This window comes from Babylonia areolata, chromosome 20, assembly GCF_041734735.1.
Source record: "Babylonia areolata isolate BAREFJ2019XMU chromosome 20, ASM4173473v1, whole genome shotgun sequence".
NCBI classification, from domain to species: domain Eukaryota; kingdom Metazoa; phylum Mollusca; class Gastropoda; order Neogastropoda; family Buccinidae; genus Babylonia; species Babylonia areolata.
Window position 1 is genome coordinate 26,473,906 of NC_134895.1, and position 24,907 is coordinate 26,498,812.

At 46.0% G+C, this 24,907-nt stretch overlaps 1 protein-coding gene across 2 annotated transcripts in view; it reads right to left on the bottom strand.

Moving 5' to 3' along the window:
• Positions 1 to 24,907, bottom strand: part of LOC143295352 (uncharacterized) — a 132,701-nt gene that overhangs the window by 13,126 nt on the left and 94,668 nt on the right. For both annotated transcript variants that reach the window (XM_076607005.1, XM_076607004.1), the window contains 2 exons: positions 12,688 to 12,810; positions 3,249 to 3,449 (listed from right to left, as the gene is read on the bottom strand). In XM_076607005.1, the coding sequence (XP_076463120.1) occupies positions 3,249 to 3,449; positions 12,688 to 12,810 (324 nt within the window). The remainder of the gene's footprint in view (positions 1 to 3,248; positions 3,450 to 12,687; positions 12,811 to 24,907) is intronic.

Consider the following 24,907-nt stretch of genomic DNA (forward strand, 5'->3'; position numbering starts at 1 on the left):
TGTGTGTATTTACGATATTATTGTGCTAAACGCCTGTTTTCTTTGAGAGGGATTTAAACTTAACGATTTTTGCGATCATGTTTCTACTTATCCTTCTCTTCTCTTTCTTCATTTATGTTTCAGCCGTTGCCGCAACAACCGCTATGTAAGAAAACATATTGTGTTTGGAGTCAATGGAAAGCTTATTTTGTGTTCTTTTTAGAAAACCACTTCTTTAGTCGTTATTTCCGATCCATCCGAGGAGATGATGCGCGAAAGAAACAAAGCAGATTTACCGCCGAACAAGCGTACAGCGAGTGCCGCTGGCGCGGCCTGTTTGTCAGCCGCGTTTATTTATATCCATGCCCTACTTCCTGGGTTCACGAACTTTCGCAGGGCCAACTAAAGTGCCAGCACTGAACACCCGTGCCCCCCCCCCCCCCCCCCCCCAAAAAAAAAAAAAAAAAAAAATCAGTACGTTAAAACAAGAAATAACTTCTTTTTATTAATAACAAAAAATCACCATCGTTAAAATTTCGGTCAAATGTTCACAAAAGACTGCACACCACAATCACATTTCGGACAAAACATAATTAACAAAAAAGCTGGTAATCTGAAGCATATAATTATATTCTCATAGGCGGCACATGAGAGTTGCCAAATCTAAAAGGACAACATATAATTTCCATTTGATGCTATTACAACAATCAAGTTATATTAACGTAAAGAACAAAGCACCAATTTTACTCCCATGACGGCGAAATGTCCATCGGTGTAATTAAACGATACGAGAAAGTCTCGCGTTGATCAAATACAGAACGACACGTGATCAACACAGAGAGACAGAGACACAGAGGGAAGAGAAGTGAAGTGGAGAGCGAGAGCGAGCGAGCGAGCGAGAGAGAGACAGACAGAGACAGAGACTGAGAGAGGCAGAGGGCCGGGGGAATGAAATTTAATGACAGTTTGTTTTACCGTGATTCACGTACAACAAGAATGCCTTTCTGCACCCAGCCCTGAGGAACAATATCAAGGAACAAAAACAGACATGCTGACTGCTGACACACATCCACTCGACGATGCTCCTTTCTACTGACAGCCACAAACACGGTGAAATGCCTGTCATCTAACAAACCCACTCCTAACAGGAAATGACTTTCACGCATCCACAATACTATACGTCTCTCTGCTAACACACACGCACCACGATACAGCTACACCCCGATACAGCTTTACATAAATCCACATCCCGATACAGCTTTACGTACATCCACACCACGATACAGCTTTACATACATCTTCCCCACGATACAGCTTTACATACATCAACACCACGATACAGCTTTACGTACATCCACACCACGATACAGCTTTACATACATCTTCACCACGATACAGTTTTACATACATCTTCACCACGATACAGCTTTACACACAACCACACCACGATACAGCTTACAGCTTTACATACATCCACACCACGATGCAGCTTTACATACATCCACACCACGACAGAGCTTTACATACATCCACACCACGACAGAGCTTTACATACATCCACACCACGATACAGCTTTACATACATCCACACCACGACAGAGCTTTACATACATCCACACCACGACAGAGCTTTACATACATCCACACCACGATACAACTTTACATACATCCACACCACGACAGAGCTTTACATACATCCACACCACGATACAGCTTTACATACATCCACACCACGATAGAGCTTTACATACATCCACACCACGATACAACTTTACATACATCAACACCACGATACAGCTTTACATACATCTTCACCACGATACAGCTTTACATACATCTTCACCACGATACAGCTTTACATACATCTTCACCACGATACAGCATACATCAACACCACGATACAGCTTTACATACATCTTCACCACGATACAGCATACATCAACACCACGATACAGCTTTATATACATCTTCACCACGATACAGCTTTACATACATCTTCACCACGATACAGCATACATCAACACCACGATGCAGCTTTACATACATCTTCACCACGATACAGCTTTACATACATCTTCACCACGATACAGCATACATCAACACCACGATACAGCTTTACATACATCTTCACCACGATACAGCATACATCAACACCACGATACAGCTTTACATACATCTTCACCACGATACAGCATACATCAACACCACGATACAGCTTTACATACATCCACACCACGATACAGCTTTACATACATCCACACCACGTTACAGCTTTACATACATCCACACCCTGATTCAGCTTTATATACATCTACACCAAGATACAGCTTTACATACATGTACACCACGATACAACTTTACATATATCCACACCACGATAGAGCTTTACATACATCCACACCACGATACAGCTTTACATACATCTTCACCACGATACAGCTTTACATACATCAACACCACGATACAGCTTTACATACATCTACAACACGATACAGCTTTACAAACATCTGCACCCGATACAGCTTTACACACACAGAGCAAGATACAGCTTTACACAGATCAACACCACAATAAAAAGCTTTACACACACACACACACAAACACACACCGATAAGGCTTTACACAAACCCACACATCCACTCAAAAAGGACAGGGTATCTATCTCTACACTCACAAAGAACAGGTGTCTGTGTACTCACAAAGGACAGGGTATCTCTACACTCATAAAGAACAGAACATCTGTGTACTCACAAAGGACAGGGTATCTATCTCTACACTCATAAAGAACAGGACATCTGTGTACTCACAAAGGACAGGGTATCTATCTCTACACTCATAAAGAACAGGACATCTGTGTACTCACAAAGGACAGGGTATCTATCTCTACACTCACAAAGAACAGGACATCTGTGTACTCACAAAGAACAGGGTATCTATCTCTACACTCACAAAGAACAGGACATCTGTGTACTCACAAAGGACAGGGTATCTATCTCTACACTCACAAAGAACAGGACATCTGTGTACTCACAAAGGACAGGGTATCTCTACACTTATAAAGGACAGGACATCTGTGTACTCACGAAGGACAGGGTATCTCTACACTCATAAAGGACAGGACATCTGTGTACTCATAAAGGACAGGGTATCTATCTCTACACTCACAAAGAACAGGACATCTGTGTACTCACAAAGGACAGGGTATCTGTGTACTCACAAAGGACAGGACATCTCTACACTCACAAGGGACAGGACATCTGTGTACTCACAAATGACAGCACACACTTGTCCTCCCGGATGGTGCCACAGCAGCCACAGAAGGCCAGCAGAGCCACGGCCCCTCCCCCGGCGATCAGCAGGTAGGTGGTCACCTCGTACATCTGGTTGCCCACGATGGTGGTCACGTTGCGGGCCCCGAAGTCCGTCACCAGCAGCCACACCCCCACCCCCAGCACCGCGCAGCCGACGACCTGGCGGCAGGGATGTGTTGTTTTATGGAGAGGGGAGAGGGGAGAACAGGTGGGGGCGGGGGGAGACAGAGAGAAATACATGGAGGTTTTGCTTCGCGCTGTGTGAAACAACACAAATATCATCTTATCGTTCTTGAATCATTTAAATAGTCTGTTCACACAGGTGGGCGATTTTAGATTATAAATAAAATTACGATGCTGTACCATGCATTCATCCTTTAAAGTGATAATAGAAATCATTATACACAAAGGTTCAGTAAAGGAGAGAAAAACAGAGAAAAAGAGAAGAGAGAGAGAGAGAGAGAGAGAGAGAGAGAGAGAGAATTCAGAACTTTCAAAGTCAGGTCATCGACCTGTATACATCTGGTTCCAGCGTGTTGTACACACGCGTCTGTCAAGCCTTGAGCAGAGTGAACGATAATAATGAACAAGGACATACTTATATAACTAAACAAAAATGGTTACTTAAGGATACTTTAGAAATATGTCTTTCATTAAAACTTGGAGATCTCTGTTCTTTGCTGCAACACACAAAAAATAAACATTGCTACATCTCTTGTCACAATGTTGTTTTCATTTTGAAGCAAGTTGGTTAATAGAGGAATCCTTAAACTGTGCTAATGTTTGCATACGCATTTCTTTCTGGGAACGCCATACTGTGGACATATTACCAATTCATAAATTTTGTTTTTATTTCCTCATCAAAATGTATCGTTATTCAAGCTATCTTTATCAAGCTGATTAGGTTCGTTTACTCCAAATCAGAGAGAGAGAGAGAGAGAGAGAGAGCTAAGGAAAAACACAAATATTACAACAATTACAAAAAGGCCTGCCGGGCTGTGTAATGAATATCTGGCCAAATACAAAAAACAAAAAAAAGAAAAAAAAAAAGCACCAGAAAATAATTTCCAAAACATATTATATTACATTACATTCACGAGTTCACAATGCTGTAGCGGTTGTATAATTTATTACATTTTTCTACTTTTCCATTCTTCCTCAAAATGTATTGGTGTGGCCATTGTAAACTATTGTAATTACAGTATAAACTATTAAACATATTTGTATTAGTTACATGAAATGTGTAACATTTTCATAAGCCCCCACGGAGTTTCCTATAATAAACACGTCTTGTCTTGTCTGAGTTCAATGGATTTTCCAAACAAAACTGACTGAAACCAACACTGCACACAATCAATTGTGTTTTCGTTTTTCCGGTAAATCATCAGCAACGCAGTAGCTGAAGTCACTGAATCTGTCATGCAAGAATATTTTCCCCCAAAGATCTTATTTTGTGCATTTTGACGTATGTAATCATTTCCCTGAAAAACTAAACCAACTGATGCAACCATTTGACGGAAAGATTTCCATTCAGACATCAACCTCTACTCTATCGGCTTTCCATCTCAATATTAATAAGTTTCGTTGCAATTGGCATCGATAATACCCCGCAAATGTTTTACGATTAATGTCAGTTTTGTTCTGTCATAAATATCGAGATGACGCTGCAAATGGTAAAGGACACACGTGTTTGGAGATGTCCACTCAATCAATATTAACAATGATTGATAGGAAGAAGCTATATTTGAAGGCATCAGAATCTATGTGTAGCCGTGTACCGAGTGGTTCTAAAGGGGGTACGGCACAAAAGACTTAACTAAATATGATTAATTGAAGGATAGACAAGATCCCACGCACAGGCCAGGAACATATAGAGGCCAGTCACAAATGGGTTTTTCTATTGGTTTATTTACAATAGTTATAAACTAAAGGAGAAGGCTAAGAAGAAGTAATGAGAAGAAGACAACTAGGAGAAGACAAAAAGAGAAGAAGACAGTGCCTGGAATGACACAAACAAATGTCATTAGCACAACATGTCTGCACAAGTGAATAATAAAGCGCATGTATACATATCACATGGAAAGACTATTCACTCGGGTTTGGGATACGCAACAACATAATGCAAATGTGTGAAGACCAAACGCTGACATCAAATGACATTTGTTTGTGTCATTCCAGGCACTGTCTTCTCGCAGCTGAGAACACCAGCCTGCGACGTCAGCTGCAGTCCTCCATGTCAACACAACCCCTACATCCCCCAGGGCCAGCCCTCCATCCTCATCGCTGTGCTGCTGACCGCGCCCCAGACCCTCCACGCTGTGTCTGGTGTGAGAGGCCCGGCCACACTGAGGACCAGTGTCGGCACAAGCGGCGCTACATTAAGGAGGACAGGCAATCAAAGGCTGAAGACAGACAACCAGCCACATCTAAGGGGAGACGACTGACAACACATGCGGTCAACAAGCAGCATGTCACTGCCAACAAGACACCTCCCCCCAGCCAACTGCACTTGCGACCCAAGCTGCCACCAGAAGAGCTGCGCAGACTTCAGCTTGCTGATCCCACCATTGGGCCAGTCCTGTCTGCATGGCCAGCCACACCAGCTCTCAGCTCCAACTGGCAGACCAATGTGCTGACCCAGCAGCATGACAGACTGATCTGCAGGAAGGGTGCCCTAAGCACGGGGCATCTGAGCAGCTGGTGCTTCCCAGCAAGCTCCGCCCCCAGGTCCTGTCATCCATACAACACCGCACGGGGCACCAAGGCTTCCAGCAGGCTGCAGAGATGCTGCGACCCCAGGTCTACTGGCCTGGCATGTACCGCGACCTGGAGCAACACTTCTCCAGTGGCCCATCCAACAGCAACACCACCCAGCCTGCCTGCATCCAGACCCAGTCGTTGGAAACCAGGTCAGTCTCTTCCTCTGCAGCAGCACCAAGAAACCGCAGACGCAGACGGAGGCACCACAGCACCACACCTGACGCTGTGGTCCCACGGATGTCCCCACCTGTCGTCAGCCCCGCACTGCAGAGGTCCAGCCAACAACCACCCTCTGTCACGCCTACAGATCCGGTCCCACTGCACCACCAGGGCGACAAAGTGTCTGACACAGACACTGATGCCGATAGTGACAGTAGTATGTGGCTGACCAGGCCCATGCCAAGACCCAGGACACCAACCCAGCGAGCTGCACCAGAACCGCCTCCACTACCACAAGATCCTGCACCAAGGCGATCCACACGACTGGCAACCAGGACTCCACTAACAGTGTTTTGAGACTGGTCAAACTAATTTTCTTTTGCAGCAGAGACAGTCGTGATGCATTATTCATGTTTTATCAGTTTTTTAATTATTCTGTTCTTACCTTCTTGCCTTTCCTATGACCTATCATTGTCATATGGCCTATGCAATGCTTTATGTTTTCATGTCTATGAACATGCTACAATAATTCATGCTGTAATTTTGTTTTCATTTTCAGATATTTCTGCACAAATTCATGTTTTATGTTTTTTTCTTCTCTTCTTGCTTAACATAACCTGTGATCTAGCTGGTCACAAGGTCTTAGCAATGCAAAGTATGTTCATAATCTATGCTACTATACATGTATGCTTGCTTACATGCACGTCTGACAGTGATGAGATAGATTGATAGGCACACAAATGATTGCTTTCCATCTTCATAGTGTATTTACCTAATTGAGACCCCTTCTCAAAATCAAACTGTTCAAAGTTAAGTTAGGATGCATTTGACTAAGTCCAAATTCTTATCTTAACTTGGCTATAGCCACTTTGAATATAGAAGTAGGGTGTTGTTCCTAAGAATGTTGCAGTCATTTCACATTCACTTAGCTATCAGTTATCAGCAAAATTATCTCCCTTACCTGCCCAATAATTCTTGTTTGATGCCCAGCTAAGTCTGCTCACAAGAGTTACTTTTAATTAACCATCGCGGACGATGGATTTCAAAAGATGGGGGGAGGTGTGACCAAGCGCTATGCTTGCTCCAATATTTGCCTCACGCACAGGCTGTATTAGCTTGCCTCACGCCTCATGCACAAGCTATACAAAGTAGCTTGCCTCACGCACAAGCTGTATTAGCAGACGACGTTTTTCCCTCCTTACCCGCGCCCAGAATGTGTGACGTCACTCCGCTTACATCATTTTGTCCTCGCCAGAACACCTGCTGACGGCTCGACCAGTGTCGCGTCGCGGTACGTCATTGGCTGAGCGCAAACTTGTGTTTCTGTTCCACCGTAATTAATTAATACCTCTTTTGTCAGATCAGTAAACTACAAGTATTATATACTGGCAGAATCGTCGCAATTCCATCTTTAAATCTATTCCATTTATGTTTGCCTGCGTTAAACTGATTTAACGCAGTTTGTAATTTTCAGCGACGAGCTCGTTAAAACTGACCCTGTTCAGGTGACTTAAATTAAGATTATAAATTCATCTTAAATAACCAACACTTCATTTTATACTCATTATAAAGTAGGTGTTGAGCTCTTTCTTATGCAACTTATCCGACGTAAATCGGTTCAGGAGTCATTTAGAAATCTGTCACTGAACACCTTTAAACAAACACAGTTCTCATCAGATTTCTTCAGATTAGTGACGATCTGGTTTGCAGCCCACGTGATTGTCTTTGTAGTTCGCCTAATTTGTATAAACTGGCCGAGCGGGTGATGAGTGGTCAAATCAACTCCAACCGAACAAACTTGACCTTAAGGGTGTAGACGCCAATAGGTCGTTAAACTCCAATAGTAGGTAGTAGGATGAGTGGTCACTTCCACACCCGAGCCAGCCGCGGCCAGCACCTGCTCTCTTTGTCTCTTGCCGTGTAGTAGTCAGTGTTGTTCCCACAACAGCAACATCTCGCTACGTATTGCTGTAAGTACTATTGTGTAGAATGTGTTGACTTGTGAAAGGTATTCTTCGACACAGTACTTGTGTTCATATAAGTATGTTCAGTTGTTGCTTTGTTCAGTTAATTCTTTGTTTAGTTATGGCTTTGACATGTTAGGCACAGCTCGGCTATGATTGATCTAGAAAATCGCCATGTCGTCATATGTTCGTAGAAGTATTCCATTTGATTCTTTTTACGTCAGTCAATGACGTCTCGGGACACAAGATAGTCTGTTCCAGAGTGTTCTAGGGGATGACTCATTCTCTCTCATCTGCTGTCACTGAAGGTTAGGTTACTTATCCCCGCTTCAGCAGAGACGATTTAAATGTTGAGCGCAAGCTTAGCTATGCTCATATTTGGCTTTGATGCAACGGATAACTTGTGTAAGTTCATTCACCACTTAATGGTTAAGCCATGATGGTGCTTCACTTACTCTCTGGTCTGTCAGGTTGCTAGTATTATATCTAAGCCACTGATTCTCCATCTTGTTTACTATTCAGGTATTATCTTACATGCTGATCTCGGTTGTACTGCTACAGTGTGCTCAGTACTCTAAGATGTGTGAAGTATTCTGTTGAGGTGATTACAAGAGAGTGTTTGATTAATATCAGTTATTGGTTAAAACCACCTGATATGTATCAGTCTGTTAATTGTAAGTTAGTTATCATGCTCTCTCCTATATGGCTTATTCCCGTATAGTGCTACATGATAAACTGATTCATTTGAGTCACTTTGACACAGTATGAGCTTTTCCTAATCTATACTGTCAGTGTACTTCTAGTAAATCAGCTTAGCCACAACCACCGTAACTGCACTGTTTAAATGTATTAGGAAAGTCTTTGGCTGTCAGTGTTTGGTTTTCACATGTATGCATTATTTTTATGCTGTGGCTTAGTCCAGACCAAGTAATAGTCTTTCCAGCTCAGTTATCATGCCTTCTCCTATACTGCATACTTCGGTATAGTGCCACATGATGACTGAATCATTTGAGTCGCTTTAAATTTAATACAGCTGAAATAGTTTTTCATGAATTAGATTGTTTGGTTACTTTACTAATTAAGTATAACCCTAGTCCTTTAGTTGCATGGTCTTGGGGAAGAATAACAGGCATGTTACTTTTATGAGTTTACTGTGTATGTGTTTACTGTATAGTGAGTATATTTATAAATTATATGTTAAATATTTTATGTACTAAGTTTGAGGTTTGATTTCCCATTTGGAGTTGGTAGGATGAGTTTGTTGTATTTTGATAATTATGTTGTTATTATTTACTATAAGGTATGTTAGTATTAATGGTACTTGACTAAAGGAGTTGCATATAGTTGTTTTGGGCAAATACCAAACCCAGAGGTAGGCACAGCACTGCGTATGCTCCATGCTACCCACATCCATGAATGAATGACTTCCCACTTATGGTGCTTCCGGTGTTCATGCATTGTAGAATATGGTTTTTGTGTTTCGGTTTGGTTTTGGTTCCCTCCTTTATGCTTTGTTGATGCGGGTACTCTACCAGTCTTGGTCTTTGCCTCATGTATAATCATTGTTATACATACATGCAACGTTGACATTGTATTTATGGCTTTTATTTGTTTGTGTCTTGCAGGCACTGTTTTCCTGTAATATCTGTAGTGAATAAACAATTAAAAGGGCGTCCGCTTTCATATGCTCCTGCCTGCACAGGAACCTGCTATTTTCTACTATTCCTCATTCCACTCCAACCATACCCTTATCCCCTGTCCTACTTATCTCTGTCTCCACTCCACTCCAACCCTACCCTTACCCCGAGTCCATCACATATGAAAGTCATATTTCATATTTATTGCCACGCCGACAAAGAATAACTTACTTTTTAATACAAAGGGAGTAGCATCTTTATATATGAATAACTTTTACTTTTTAATACAAAGGGAGTAGCATCTTTATATATGAATAACTTTTACTTTTTAATACAAAGGGAGTAGCAGCCTTATAAAAAAATCAACAGCAACAGATTTCTTAAAAATCTGTATCAAATTAAATGAAACGCACTCCTTTCTTCTTTCTTTCTTTTGTTGTAGTTGTTGTAGTTGTAGTAGTTGTTGTTGTTGTAAATTTCCAATACTAACTGGATGCAGGAAGATCGTCACGAATCAGTTTACTGAGAACTGGGCGGCACGCAGGCAGAGGAGGAGTGTGGGAGGAAGCAAAGTAAACATGCCTTTGTTGTTCTCTTTCTTCAACGTGTCTGTGCTTGATAGTGTTGTTCTCTTTCTCCAACGTGTCTGTGCTTGATAGTGTTGTTCTTTCTTCAACGTGTCTGTGCTTGATAGTGTTGTTCTTTCTTCAACGTGTCTGTGCTTGATAGTGTTGTTCTCTTTTTCCAACGTGTCTGTTCTTGATAGTGTTGTTCTCTTTCTCCAACGTGTCTGTTCTTGATAGTGTTGTTCTCTTTTTCCAACGTGTCTGTTCTTGATAGTGTTGTTCTCTTTCTTCAACGTGTCTGTGCTTGATAGTGTTGTTCTCATTCTCCAACGTGTCTGTGCTTGATAGCGTTGTTCTCTTTTTCCAACGTGTCTGTTCTTGATAGTGTTGTTCTCTTTCTCCAACGTGTCTGTGCTTGATAGTGTTGTTCTCTTTCTCCAACGTGTCTGTTCTTGATAGTGTTGTTCTCTTTCTCCAACGTGTCTGTTCTTGATAGTGTTGTTCTCTTTCTCCAACGTGTCTGTTCTTGATAGTGTTGTTCTCTTTTTCCAACGTGTCTGTTCTTGATAGTGTTGTTCTCTTTCTTCAACGTGTCTGTGCTTGATAGTGTTGTTCTCTTTCTCCAACGTGTCTGTGCTTGATAGCGTTGTTCTCTTTCTCCAACGTGTCTGTGCTTCATAGTGTTGTTCTCTTTCTCCAACGTGTCTGTGCTTCATAGTGTTGTTCTCTTTCTCCAACGTGTTTGTGCTTCATAGTGTTGTTCTCTTTCTCCAACGTGTCTGTGCTTGATAGCGTTGTTCTCTTTCTCCAACGTGTCTGTGCTTCATAGTGTTGTTCTCTTTCTCCAACGTGTCTGTGCTTCATAGTGTTGTTCTCTTTCTTCAACGTGTCTGTGCTTCATAGTGTTGTTCTCTTTCTCCAACGTGTCTGTGCTTCATAGTGTTGTTCTCTTTCTTCAACGTGTCTGTGCTTCATAGTGTTGTTCTCTTTCTCCAACGTGTCTGTGCCTTCATAGTGTTGTTCTCTTTCTTCAACGTGTCTGTGCTTCATAGTGTTCTCTTTCTTCAACGTGCCTGTTCTTGATAGTGTTGTTCTCTTTCTTCAACGTGTCTGTGCTTCATAGTGTTCTCTTTCTTCAACGTGTCTGTTCTTGATAGTGTTGTTCTCTTTCTTCAACGTGTCTGTTCTTGATAGATCACTCCCGGGTGCCCCATAAAGAAGTGGAATCAAAATGGAAATCTTGGGTGTAGCTGTTTTTATTTTTTAAATCGTTTTTTTCTTCTCGCCAAACGCACTGGAATAGATGGGAATGATATACGACACACTCATGACATTCAATCCGACCCAACGATAGAGAATAGGAAAAAGAAAACTGTGAGGATTTCTACAAGCAGTCTGCTTGCACGACATTGTTGAAGGTCAACTTTTAAGGTAACAAACCAAAGAGGTTTTCTTCTTATGACTGATGATGATGTTGATTGTCGTCGTTGTTGTTGTTGTCGTTTTTCAACTCTGCTGTTCAGAGAACCTTATTTTGTCTCCAGGGATTGGGCACTAGGTACAATCACTGTCTCCACTTGTCTCCAGGGATTGGGCACTGGGTACAATCATTGTCTCCAGGGATTGGGCACTAGGTACAATCACTGTCTCCAGGGATTGGGCACTAGGTACAATCACTGTCTCCACTTGTCTCCAGGGATTGGGCACTGGGTACTATCACTGTCTCCACTTGTCTCCAGGGATTGGGCACTGGGTACTATCACTGTCTCCACAACACACTGACCACTGGCACAGTTAACGGGACAACAGGCTACACCAAGGATAGGTTACAAAGGCATTGTATCTGTCTTGACTCTGCATATTGGCAATATCTAATCTCAGCCTACCAGACTCTGCCTTAATCAGAATGACGAACTTAATCAAATGAATGGAAATGAGACTGGGATAATTCAGTTATATGCAATATCTACATTCTTTTCATCGTCAGCGACAGAGGCGCATTTCAACACACCTCATAATTCAGTAAACCCACTTGCGATACTGATACCGACACAGCAAGACCAACCCTCTATACATAACGTTTTTACCCGTCATTCATGATCCCGGTGGGGTCAACATGTGAGCACGGAGGATAATAATAAATGTTGAGCAATAGTATTTCATCAACCTGCTGTTCCCCGCAGTGACTGACGCGCCCGCTGATCTTGTCAGTCAGGGAAAAACATGAACTTTTTATTTTTGTTTTGCCTCGAGTTCGTAAAGTTTATCTTAGCGGCACCTTATCTTGATGGGCAAGCGCTGCGTGACTCACCAGGATGCATACGTTGTAGCAGTGCAGCGTGCCTCTAAGGCACGTGGTACACGGACTGTCGTTCTGGCGACGTCGGGACGAAGTGGATCGTGTGGAGAAGGTGGAGCGCTGACGGTTCAGGGGCTGTAACACAGAGAAAAGAACATTGTCAGGGGCTGTAACACTGTCAGGGGCTGTAACACAGACAAAAAAATTGTCACAGGCTGTAACACAGACAAAAGAACATTGTCAGGGGCTGTAACACTGTCAGGGGCTGTAACATAGACAAAAGAACATTGTCAGGGGCTGTAACACAGACAAAAGAACATTGTCATGGGCTGTAACACTGTCAGGGGCTGTAACACAGACAAAAGAACATTGTCATGGGCTGTAACACTGTCAGGGGCTGTAACATATACAAAAGAACACTGTCTGGGACTGTAACACAGAGAAAAGGAACATTGCCAGGGGCTGTAACACACATTAAACAATATCACTTTAATAATTCTGTAAAACAAACCAACAAGCAAAGATAACCTTAACTAACAACCACGAAGATCTAAATCGCTTGGGAAGCTGTAGGGAAAAAATGGAAGAGAGAAAAAAAACCCAGTATTTCATACGTGAGTAAATTCGGTTTCCTGAACGATTCTTTATTGTTTGGAGTTTTAAAGTAAAGCAATACCAGTTGGTGTGATGCAATAAAAAACAAAACAAAACAGATAAAGAACACCTTATACCGAAAACGACGCAACATGTATATAAACTGCCACATCGATCGTTTTCATCTTTTTCTACAGCTATCTGGCACGTGTATGTCATCACACACACGTCTGGCAACACATCATCCTGAATTACACACCCATGATGTTCAGTGCCAGAAACGCCCCACCCCCCTCCTCCTCCTCCACTCCTACCCCCTCCGAAACCATATCGAAGGAGGACTCCCTTTCGTCTCCTCCCTCCTCAAAAGAAGCTTTTGGTCGTCAAATCTTAATGGCTGGCAAAGTGAAAAATTCCGAATATTCATGTTCTGTTGGTGTTGTGGAATATTATTATTATTATTAGTAGTAGTAGTAGTACGGACTGGATTTTTGGCTTTAGGCCTCGCGGGCTATTTGTGTCTCCTCATTATTTTTCAACTTTGTTTAGGTCTGATTGCATGCCTGTCTTATAAAATAACATTATATTCAATCTACATCAAAGAAAAGGTCTTTCAATTTAGGGTCTTCATCTAGGAGTTTTTTTTTAAGCTGTTGATATCTGGTGCATATTTTGTGCTAGTAGGCAGCGCATTCCAAACATTAACAATTCTGAAAGCAAAACAAAACTTCCGTTTGTTAGTATAGCAATTGATATTTGGTATGACCATGTTGACCTTTATCTGTATAGGAAAGAAACTGGGATGGGCAGGAAGCGGGAAGGTGTGTGTGTGTAGGTGGGGGGGGGGGGGGGGGGGGGGGGGCGAGGGGGGACACAGGGGTTGGGGAGAGAGAAGGAAATCTTACCCGTCGAAATTCTTCTCCCTCTTGTCTAGCTTATCAAGGAAGATCAAAAGAAGAAAGAAAGGAAGGAAGGAAGGAAGAAGACAAGCAAGGAAGAAAGAAGAATATCAAAATGTAGAAAAGCATTTGGTATGAGATTAAACAAAAAAAGTTTGCGAGCAAGAATATGTGGATTGAACGACTTTTCATCCATTCTTCTTCTTGTTCTTCGCCGCCACCACCACCACCACCACATCATCATAATCATCATCATAATTTTTATGATTATTATTATCATCATTGTCATCATCACCGCCACTCCCGTAAATACCATGATCATCACACAAACAAGCCTTCCCATCCCATTCCCTAAATAAATGTGGTTTCCATTTCAAACTTCACTTCGGCTTAAAACGACCGTCCACAGAGACCGGCACAGGATGTTTGTATTAAATATTAGACATGTAGAAACAACCTGTGTGTGTGTGTGTGGGGGGGGGGGGGGGGGGGGGGGGGGGGGGGGGGGGGGGGGGGGGGGGGGGTTGCGGATGCGTGTGTGTGTTTCTCCCTTTTCACACACAGAGGAGAGGAAGTGAGGCAAGGGAGACAAAGACAGACAGACAGACAGAGAGAGAGGGAGAGAGAGAAAAACAACAACACACACACAAAAAAACCACAGATATTGACAGACAAACAGATGAGGAGGACGAGGAAAGAATCAACCTCTCCCCTCCCCCCACTCCAACACCCCAAATCACCCCCCTCTCCTCTCCCCCCTCCCCCCACACCAACACCCCAAATCACCCCCCTCTCCTCTCCCCCCTCCCCCCACACCAACACCCCAAATCACTCCCCTCTCCTCTCCCCCCTCCCCCCACACCAACACCCCAAATCACCCCCCTCTCCTCTCCCCCCTCCCCCCACACCAACACCCCAGATCACCCCCCTCTCCTCTCCCCCCTCCCCCCACACCAACACCCCAGATCACCCCCCTCTCCTCTCCCCCCTCCCCCCACACCAACACCCCAAATCACTCCCCTCTCCTCTCCCCCCTCCCCCCACACCAACACCCCAAATCACCCCCCTCTCCTCTCCCCCCTCCCCCCACACCAACACCCCAAATCACCCCCCTCTCCTCTCCCCCCACACCAACACCCCGAATCATCCCCCACTCTCTCCCCCCACACCAACACCCCAACTCACCCCCCTCTCCCCTCCCCCCACACCAACACCCCAAATCACCCCCCTCTTCCCACACCAACACCCCAAATCACCCCCCTCTCCCCTCCCCCCACACCAAAACCCCAAATAACCCCCCTCTCCCCTCCCCCCACACCAACACCCCAAATCACCCCCCTCCCCCCACACCAACACCCCAAATCCCCCACACACACACCCCAAATCACCCACCTCTCCCCTCCCCCACACCAACACCCCAAATCACCCCCCCCCCACACACACACACACCCCAACACCCCAAATCACCCACCTCTCCCCTCCCCCACACTAACACCCCAAATCATCGTCCCTATCCCCCACCCACACCAACACCCCGAATCACCCCCCTCTCCTCTCCCCCCTCCCCCCACACCAACACCCCAAATCACCCCCCTCTCCTCTCCCCCCTCCCCCCACACCAACACCCCAAATCACCCCCCTCTCCCTTCCCCCCCACACCAACACCCCAAATCCCCCCCTCTCACCCTCCCACACCAACACCCCAAATCACCCCCCTCTCACCCCCCCAACACCCCAAATCACCCGTCTCCCCCCCACACCAACACCCCAACCCACCCCCTGCCCCCCCCCCCCCCATACCAACACCCCAAATCACCCCCCTCTCCCCCCCCACTCACACCAACACCCCAAATCACCCCTCTCCTCCCCTCACCAACACCCCAAGTCACCCCCTCTCCCTGCACACTCCTTAAGCGGCCTCACCTCCAACTCCACAGCCTCAGGAGCCAGGATGCTGTGGGTGGCGGTCCGGGAGTAAGTGCCTGCCCTGGTGGCCCTGTGGAGGGTGCACAGCATGGTGACCCCACCCCACCCTCCTTCACCACCTCACAGCCACAACCCCCACCCCCACACCCCGGGCCTCATGCTCTTCCTCAAATTCTTGACCCTCGGGGTGACCCTCCGCTCTGGCCGTGTCAATGGCACAATGTCTCCACCACGGGGAACTTCAAAACAAGTTCCACAGAAGAAAAATTCAGTTCTTTGTCAAAACTGGTTAAAACTGTGCTCACTGACACATGCTCATCACACATCCGCCATACCCTGATGGAGGTGGCTGATACATGTGGTCATTATTCACCCGCTGATTGATTGTTCTCTCTCTTCACATGCAACACACAGAGGTTAGAATCGTTTCATGGAACCACACTCATCCAGTTGTTTTCAACGATCCACCCGCTACCTGTACAGCACAATTATGAGCAAAAAACAAAAAACAAAAACAAAAAAACAACCCAAAACAACAAAACAAAACAAAAAACCCAACCAAACAAAAAAAGTCACTGCACTGATGCAGAACTTCGTCGGTTAAAAATACTCCTCAGTCTTTCTGACTTTACTGCCGGCTAATGAACACATATGCATGCATGCACGCGCATGCAGCAACTTTACTGGTCTGCTCACGCCTCTAAAATCTTTATTGTGTTTTTTTCCCTAAACTTTCAGTCCATTCAACGTGAAATTGATATCTCTCCAGAACAAACATGACACGCCCTCCCAGCAATTCCTATAATCAAAACAAAACAAAACACTTCCTGCAAAATTTCACAGTTCACTGACTGAACCATATTCCATTGACTGAACAGAATGATATATGCCGTGCTTTCACTTTCAAAACAACAATAGCTGTATTATATGGACGGACCATCAGTCACAATTTGGTCACAAACGGGTCTAGTTCACCAGAATCCCACAAGTAATAATGTTAATCTTTTCTCTTACCCCCCCAAACCCCTTCTCATCCAACCACTGGAATGGACGACATGGACGGCACTACTAACATTCCATTTTGCATGATTTTTTGCTAGTTGTTTGATGGAAAATCCACTTCGTCTTCAAACACACAGTAGTTAAAACCAGACATCAAAACCTACCTCCATTTTAAACGACTCACAGAGACACAGGTACAACTCAGTCAACACTGAAGAGACTATATCCAGACTGACCAAACAACTCCACACTCTCCTTTACTCCTCAGCTGTGACTGAACACACACTGGGAGCGCCAACTCACGGACTGCGGTGGTTTCAACAGATCTCCCTCCCTGCACCGAATACCGCAGTCAACCCACTTTCCTCAACAAGAGTACCACATATTACAGAGTTCAAGTGAACGGCTTTCAAAGCAGCATGTCTAGCCAGTTACTAGCCATGTCTAAACGAGAAGCACGTGCACACGAACCTCTATAACCACCGACAGCGAGTCAAGAGCAAAAGCTGAGCTCCCCAACAGTTGACTTTATCTATCGCCAGCCCTGATAACGTGCCCCCACCACACCTTACACTCAGGTGACGCAACTTGTTCCCTGTCTGCTGTTAGCCTCCACCAAGCACAGCAGCAACACACGGGGAAGAGGGGAGTACCAGCTTGCCGCTTCACTGAGGTTCACAGCATCCCGCCTGGAGGACTGGCAGCACGGCACGTTGGTTCCGCGTCTGGCCAGTGCTGGCCCTTCATAGCAGGCGGAAACAGGAGTTACAGCACAGAGTGGATGACTGTTGCAGCAGCACCCCAGCAGCCTGGCGGAATGGACAGCAGCCTCATGCCTCGTCAACCCACACTAGGGACCTTCCGCACACCTCTGCTGGTGGCCTACCTCCAACTGACACCGCCTGTGTGTGTGTGTGTGTGTGTGTGTGTGTTTCGCTCTCTCAACTCTGTTCTCTGAGTGGGAGAATATTTTACATAATCGGTTTTATTTATTCATCGATTGGAGATATTCACGGTAGCAAGATTTTTGCGTTGGTGCATATGTGCATGGATACGAATGAAAGCACGTGAGAGAAAAGCGCTGCGTGTGCGTGTCTGCGAACAAGATGTTATTTGAACCGCTATAATTCTGTTATAGTTCAGTTAAGGACGTTATTTTTTTCAGTTTAAACCAGGGGAATAGTCTTAAACTTGCAGATTTCCTGCCTTCAGGAATTTGATAACAAGTTGTTACATCCGAACCAAGTCTGCTTAGACCCAATGTTAACCACACCCCTCCGCCATCCCTTCTTCACCTTCACCTCCCCACATCGTTAACACAATGCTGACCACACCCCTCCGCCATCCCTTCTTCACCTTCACCTCCCCACATCGTTAACACAATGCTGACCACACCCCTCCGCCATCCCTTCTTCACCTTCACCTCCCCACATCGTTAACACAATGCTGACCACACCCCTCCGCCATCCCTTCTTCACCTTCACCTCCCCACATCGTTAACACAATGTTGACCACACCCCTCCGCCATCCCTTCTTCACTTTCACCTCCCCACATCGTTAACACAATGTTGACCACACCCCTCCGCCATCCCTTCTTCACTTTCACCTCCCCACATCGTTAACAAAGGTAGTGTTCCGATCACAGGCACCCAGTCATTGACACGGCTCGGCACACAAGACGGGGAGCAAAACAAAAATAACAAGATAAAAAAACCATGTTGTTCTGCAGGAAAAAGGCGTCAAAAACGAAAATTAAAAAATGGATAAATACGTTCCTGTCATTAACAGCCTGAGCTATCAGCAAGCAGACACATGATCAATCGGTGGCAAAACTAAACCACACTCCCACCCATGTTGTAATATCAACACTTTTGAAATCTAACGCTCACGTACATGCGCAAACACACACACACACACACACACACACACACATCAGCCCCAGCATGACCTATGCTCATTAACCCACGATCCTCGCTCTCCTCTGCCACCCCATTTCCAAACGTGTTCCACCCCCTTCTCTCCCACCACCCTTGGCCTCTGTCCACCCAGCCCAGATTTTGTTGTGGCGCTAATGAGAACGGGCAGTGTGGGTAACCAGTGTCCAGCCAGGGACGGCTGTGTGCAGAAAGGAGAAAATCCGATCAATGGGGTCGTTGTTAGCTGGCCAGTCTTCCCTCTCCCACCCCACCCATCCCCCACCTCTTTCTATCCGATATCCACCCTCTCACCCCCACACACCACCCTGTTATATCCACCACCAGTTAGTTTGCTGCACCAGATCGTGGTTACCACTGTGTCATGTGGTCCCTGTAGCAGCCGTTTGTGCTCCCACCTCCCCACCTGAATCACCCCACTCCGACCCCTCTTTCCATTGACCCCCACCACCGGGTCACTTACTGCCCTTGACTTCGTGCTTTGCGGTCGGGATGCACGACCTCTCCCCTACATACCCCACTCCCTCCACATCCTTTTTGGATCCACTCCCCTCACCCCCTCCCTTAACTCTCTGCTCTGTCTCACCTTTTCGTGGTGCGTGCATACCACTGTGTCCCATTTGCCTGCGTTTTCTTCTTGCCTTCATGTGGTAGTGGGTGAGTGAGTGAAAAAGTGTGTGTGTGTGTGTGTGTGTGTTTGTGTGTGTGTGTGTGTGTGTGTGTTGTGAAAATTAGACTCCCACAGTCTTGAGATTTACATGTGTGGGAATGTGGTTTAGTTTCGCGACCGACCGATCATGTTTGAACGACCAGATATCATTAATTAAAAAAGAAAAAAAAAGAAGAGAAAAATATAGATACCCTACAGCCTGTAATGGACTGCAAATGAAGTATGTAGTAGAAAAGCTCATCATTCTTTTTCCGTTTTTTTTTTATATTCATTTAATCATTTATTTGCCTGACGATGCGGGTCGGGACGGATGGAGGCTGGAGGACGGCGGGGGGGGAGATAATCAAAGCAAATTTTTAAGACATTCAGATTTTCTTCTCACGTACGTCTCTAAAATAATCATGTATTATGCTTAAGTGAACACATACGTCACCTCCACACACACACACACACACACACCTTGCCACCCTTCCCCCAGTCTCCATGTCCCCCCCCCCCCCTTTCCCTCCCTCCACACAGCTGCACCCACGGTGGTGGCAAAACCAAACGAGTCCCTCCAACAACTGATCAATGTCTATCACTCGCATCAGTCACACACGTGTTTGGTGTTTTCACAGACTAATGTCCACTTCCGATGGACCATCACTACCGTCTGTTGGGCCTAATCAATGTGTGTGTGTGTGTGTGTGTGTGTGTGTGTGTGTGTGTGTGTGTGTGTTCACTTGAGCATAATACATGTATCTGTATCTGTGTCTCCCTGTCTCTCCCTCTCTCTCATCCCTGGCCTCTTCAGGCAAACGACGTACATCAGACACCGCTGATGTGGACCCCAGTTCTTCTGTGACATCGATCGGCTGTCATGGACCTGTGGTCTGTGATATATATATATATACACACACAAAGAGAGAGACAGAGATACACACACACACACAGACAGAGACAGAGACTGAGAGACAGACAGAGAGACACAGACAGAGAGAGGATGGAGATCCACACACAAACACGCGTAAGCACTTATGTACTCGATGGGCGACAGACACACACATACAAGCACACCCACCAACGCACACTAATATGGAAGGAATTGAAACACACATACATACTCTCTCTCTCTCTCTCTCTCAATGTGGATCGAATGACAGCAGAAAACGAACCCTCAGTGACAATGGCAACAGTTCTCATTTACTCGCAAACTGTCTTCAAACAAAACTGACATCTCGCTGACTACATGAACCGGCTCCTGTCGATCGTGCTTACAAGGGACTTGTGTTCAAGTCGGGGATAATTAGCTCACCCACGTGGATTGACGAATCTTGACTTATTCCAACTTACACCTCCCCACCACCACCACCATCCTTCTCCCTTGCTCTCACCGGTCCAACATTTTATTTACCTTCCCCGTGCAATTCTCCTTCCATCCAACTCGTCCCCTTTCTCCAGCTCTGACTCTCCCCACCCACACATTTCTCAGAAGTTGTGTCCCTTGCCACACTCATTTTATTTGAAGCTTTTAGCTGGGGACAGCGAGATAGGGTGATTCCACGAATGCAGGAACTAATTTGATTAACTGCGTCAAGGGAAGCGAAAGAGGAATCGGAGGAAGAAGAAGAAGAAGAAGAAGCAGGAAAAAGAGGAAGAGGAGGAGAAGGAAGAAGAAGAGGAGGATTAAGAGCAGAACATGAAATAATTTCTTGATTATTAAAGGAACTATGATGACCAAGTCAGTTCGCGATTTGTGTCCATTGCTAAGGAAAATAAAATATACCTGTTAATGTATATAACCTGCGTGTTTACTCGACCTGGCTCACTTTCGCATCATTCTTTTTGTTTGTATGGTGTGTGCAAGAGGTACATGAAAGTAACGTTTTCATGCCTGACCCCAGAGGACACACGAAATAAACTTCTTGTCTGGTCTGATGATGGAGCTGTTCTCTCTCTGCACCCCTCCCTCCCTTCCGCTCTCTGTCTCCCCATAAAGCGCGTCAGGGAAGTGAAATCAATCACCGGCCATGGTTAGTAAAACACATGCTGTAAGTCACTGAATGCTGTCCCCCGTTTCTGTTTGTTTTTTAATTTATTTTAAGGGAGAGAAGGTGCAGCAGGAGTGTTGGTGGGGGGCTGGGACTGGAAAAAGTATCGGAGGGGGCCCGCAGGGATGGGGGGTGGGGGGTGGGGGGTGGCGGCGGGGGTGTGTGTGTGTGTGTGTGTGTGTGTGTTCAACCCGTGTTGGGAGAACGGCCAGATGCCATTACACAATATCCGCCTCGAAAAAAACCATAGAAACTGCACGCTCTTCGTCTCAGAGAAAGTAAAACGTCAAGCACATTCTGAAAAAAAAAAAAAAGAATAATCAATCTAACAAGCAAAAAGAAATAGATAATAAAACACACACACACAACACACACACACACTCTCTCTCTCTCTTAAACACACACACACACACACACACACACACACACACACACACACTGTTGTCTATGGTTTATAGAAATTCAGAGAACTGTCCACGTAACGGCGAAGAGAACTGTGCAGTTCGTTCAGATTTAAAAAAAAAAAAATTATCATTTTCTTAAAATATCGAAACTGAGAATACATTCCACTTCGTTAAAAAAAAGGGGGAAAAAGTCAGACTTTGGTTTGTTTCGGTACAACAAAGAAACTACAGAGGAGCTTGTTTTTCTGTTTCTTCAGTATTTCCTGCCTTCCTCCGTATTCATTCACTCATTTATCTGATCATCCATTCACTGACGCCACCATTCAGGGAATGAAGATGACACACGCCACAGTCCTTCACAGAAAAATGAACAAGTAGATAAAGAAACTAACGAATGAATAAATGAACAGATAGATGGAGAATGAATAAATGAACAGATAGATGGATATATAAATAAACAAACAAACAACTAATTAGATAAATCAATAACAAATTAATCAATCAATTAATAAAACTAAACATTAAAACTGGTCTGTCCAACACCGCACACAATGGGATACAAATGCACAATAACTCCAGAAATTAGAATATTATATCTGAAAAAAAAAAAAGAAAAAAAGAAAAAAAGAAACGGGGAATGAAGTTGGCCGTTTGGCAGTGTCCCCCTTCCCCCCATTCCAACTTCTCTGCCGCCCCATGCCCCACCCTCACCCCACATGGGGCGTGCATGCCGGGGTCGGCAAGGAGGGGACAGAGGTGGGGGTGGGGGGTGGGGGTAAAACCACAGGCATGTAAGGGAGGTGGAGGGGGACACTTCGATGAATGAATAGGGTGACGTGGTGGGGCGGAGAAGGGGTATGGAGGAAGGGGGGAGGGAGAGAGGAGGTTCAGGCATGAAGACACAGAGAGGGGAGGAGAGGAAGGGGGTGACGGGTGTGAGGGGGGGGGGGCAGAGGTTGGGGTGTGAGGGGGATGCGGAAAGTGGAGGGGAGGGGGGAGAGTCAGGAGACAATGACGGCAGGATGAAGGACGGGAGGCGGGGCAGGGGGTGGCAGGGAGAGGGTGGTGGGTGAGGGGGGGGTAACTATGGGCCGCCTGAGGGGCGTGGGGGTTGGGGGAGGGGGAGGTGACGGGAGGGGTGAAGAGGGAGGGGAGAGTAGGAGAGTATCTGGGGACCTAAAAAAAAAAAAAAAAATTATTTAAAAGAAACCGATGAAGAAAGAAAGAAATAAAAATAAAAATGGAGGGAGTGGGAGTGGGTTTGACCAGGCGGCGGGCGATCAATTATACAAGTAACGGTTGAGCACAGAGAGAGTGGGAGGGAGAGACAGACAGGGAGATAGGGAGACAGAGACAGAGAAGAGAGAGACATACAGACAGAGAGAGACAGAGACAGACACAGAGACAGACAGACGGACAGGAGACAGACAGAAATATATAGAAACAGAAACACACACATCCACACAGAAAAGAGAGAGAGAGAGAGAGAGAGAGTGAGAGAGTGAGAGAGTGACTGACCGACTGGCTGACTGACTGTGACAGATGATGCTTGTGTCTGCTGTTCAACTGAGTAACGACGTGTTCGCTGGTTCAGTCATGTGCACACGCACACATTATGATCACAAGTGGAACGGATAAATGATAGACGGAAACACACACACACACACACACACACACCCCGCAGCGACAGAGAAACAGAGAGCGAAGCACAAACAAGGAGCGAGCGATCATGATGCTGGTAGAGAGAAGTCGCTGACGGTCAGCCGAAAGAGCCCAGTAAAACCCAGGAGGGACCAGGGAGCTACAGGACAGGACAGGGGCTTAGGCCTGGACACCAGTCTGGCTGGAGGACTTCAGGACAGGACAGGGGCTGGACACCAGTCAGGCTGGAGGACTTCAGGACAGGACAGGGGCTGGACACCAGTCTGGCTGGAGGACTTCAGGACAGGACAGGGGCTGGACACCAGTCTGGCTGGAGGACTTCAGGACAGGACAGGGGCTGGACACCAGTCAGGCTGGAGGACTTCAGGACAGGACAGGGGCTGGACACCAGTCTGGCTGGAGGACTTCAGGACAGGACAGGGGCTGGACACCAGTCAGGCTGGAGGACTTCAGGACAGGACAGAGGCTGGACACCAGTCAGGCTGGAGGACTTCAGGACAGGACAGAGGCTGGACACCAGTCAGGCTGGAGGACTTCAGGACAGGACAGGGGCTGGGGGCTGGACACCAGTCAGGCTGGAGGACTTCAGGACAGGACAGGGGCTGGACACCAGTCAGGCTGGAGGACTTCAGGACAGGACAGGGGCTGGACACCAGTCAGGCTGGAGGAATTCAGGACAGGACAGGGGCTGGACACCAGTCAGGCTGGAGGACTTCAGGACAGGACAGGGGCTGGACACCAGTCTGGCTGGAGGACTTCAGGACAGGACAGGGGCTGAGGCCTGGACACCAGTCTGGCTGGAGGACTTCAGGACAGGACAGGGGCTGAGGCCTGGACACCAGTCAGGCTGGAGGACTTCAGGACAGGACAGGGGCTGAGGCCTGGACACCAGTCTGGCTGGAGGACTTCAGGACAGGACAGGGGCTGGACACCAGTCTGGCTGGAGGACTTCAGGACAGGACAGGGGCTGGGGGCTGGACACCAGTCTGGCTGGAGGACTTCAGGACAGGACAGGGGCTGGACACCAGTCTGGCTGGAGGACTTCAGGACAGGACAGGGGCTGGACACCAGTCAGGCTGGAGGACTTCAGGACAGGACAGGGGCTGAGGCC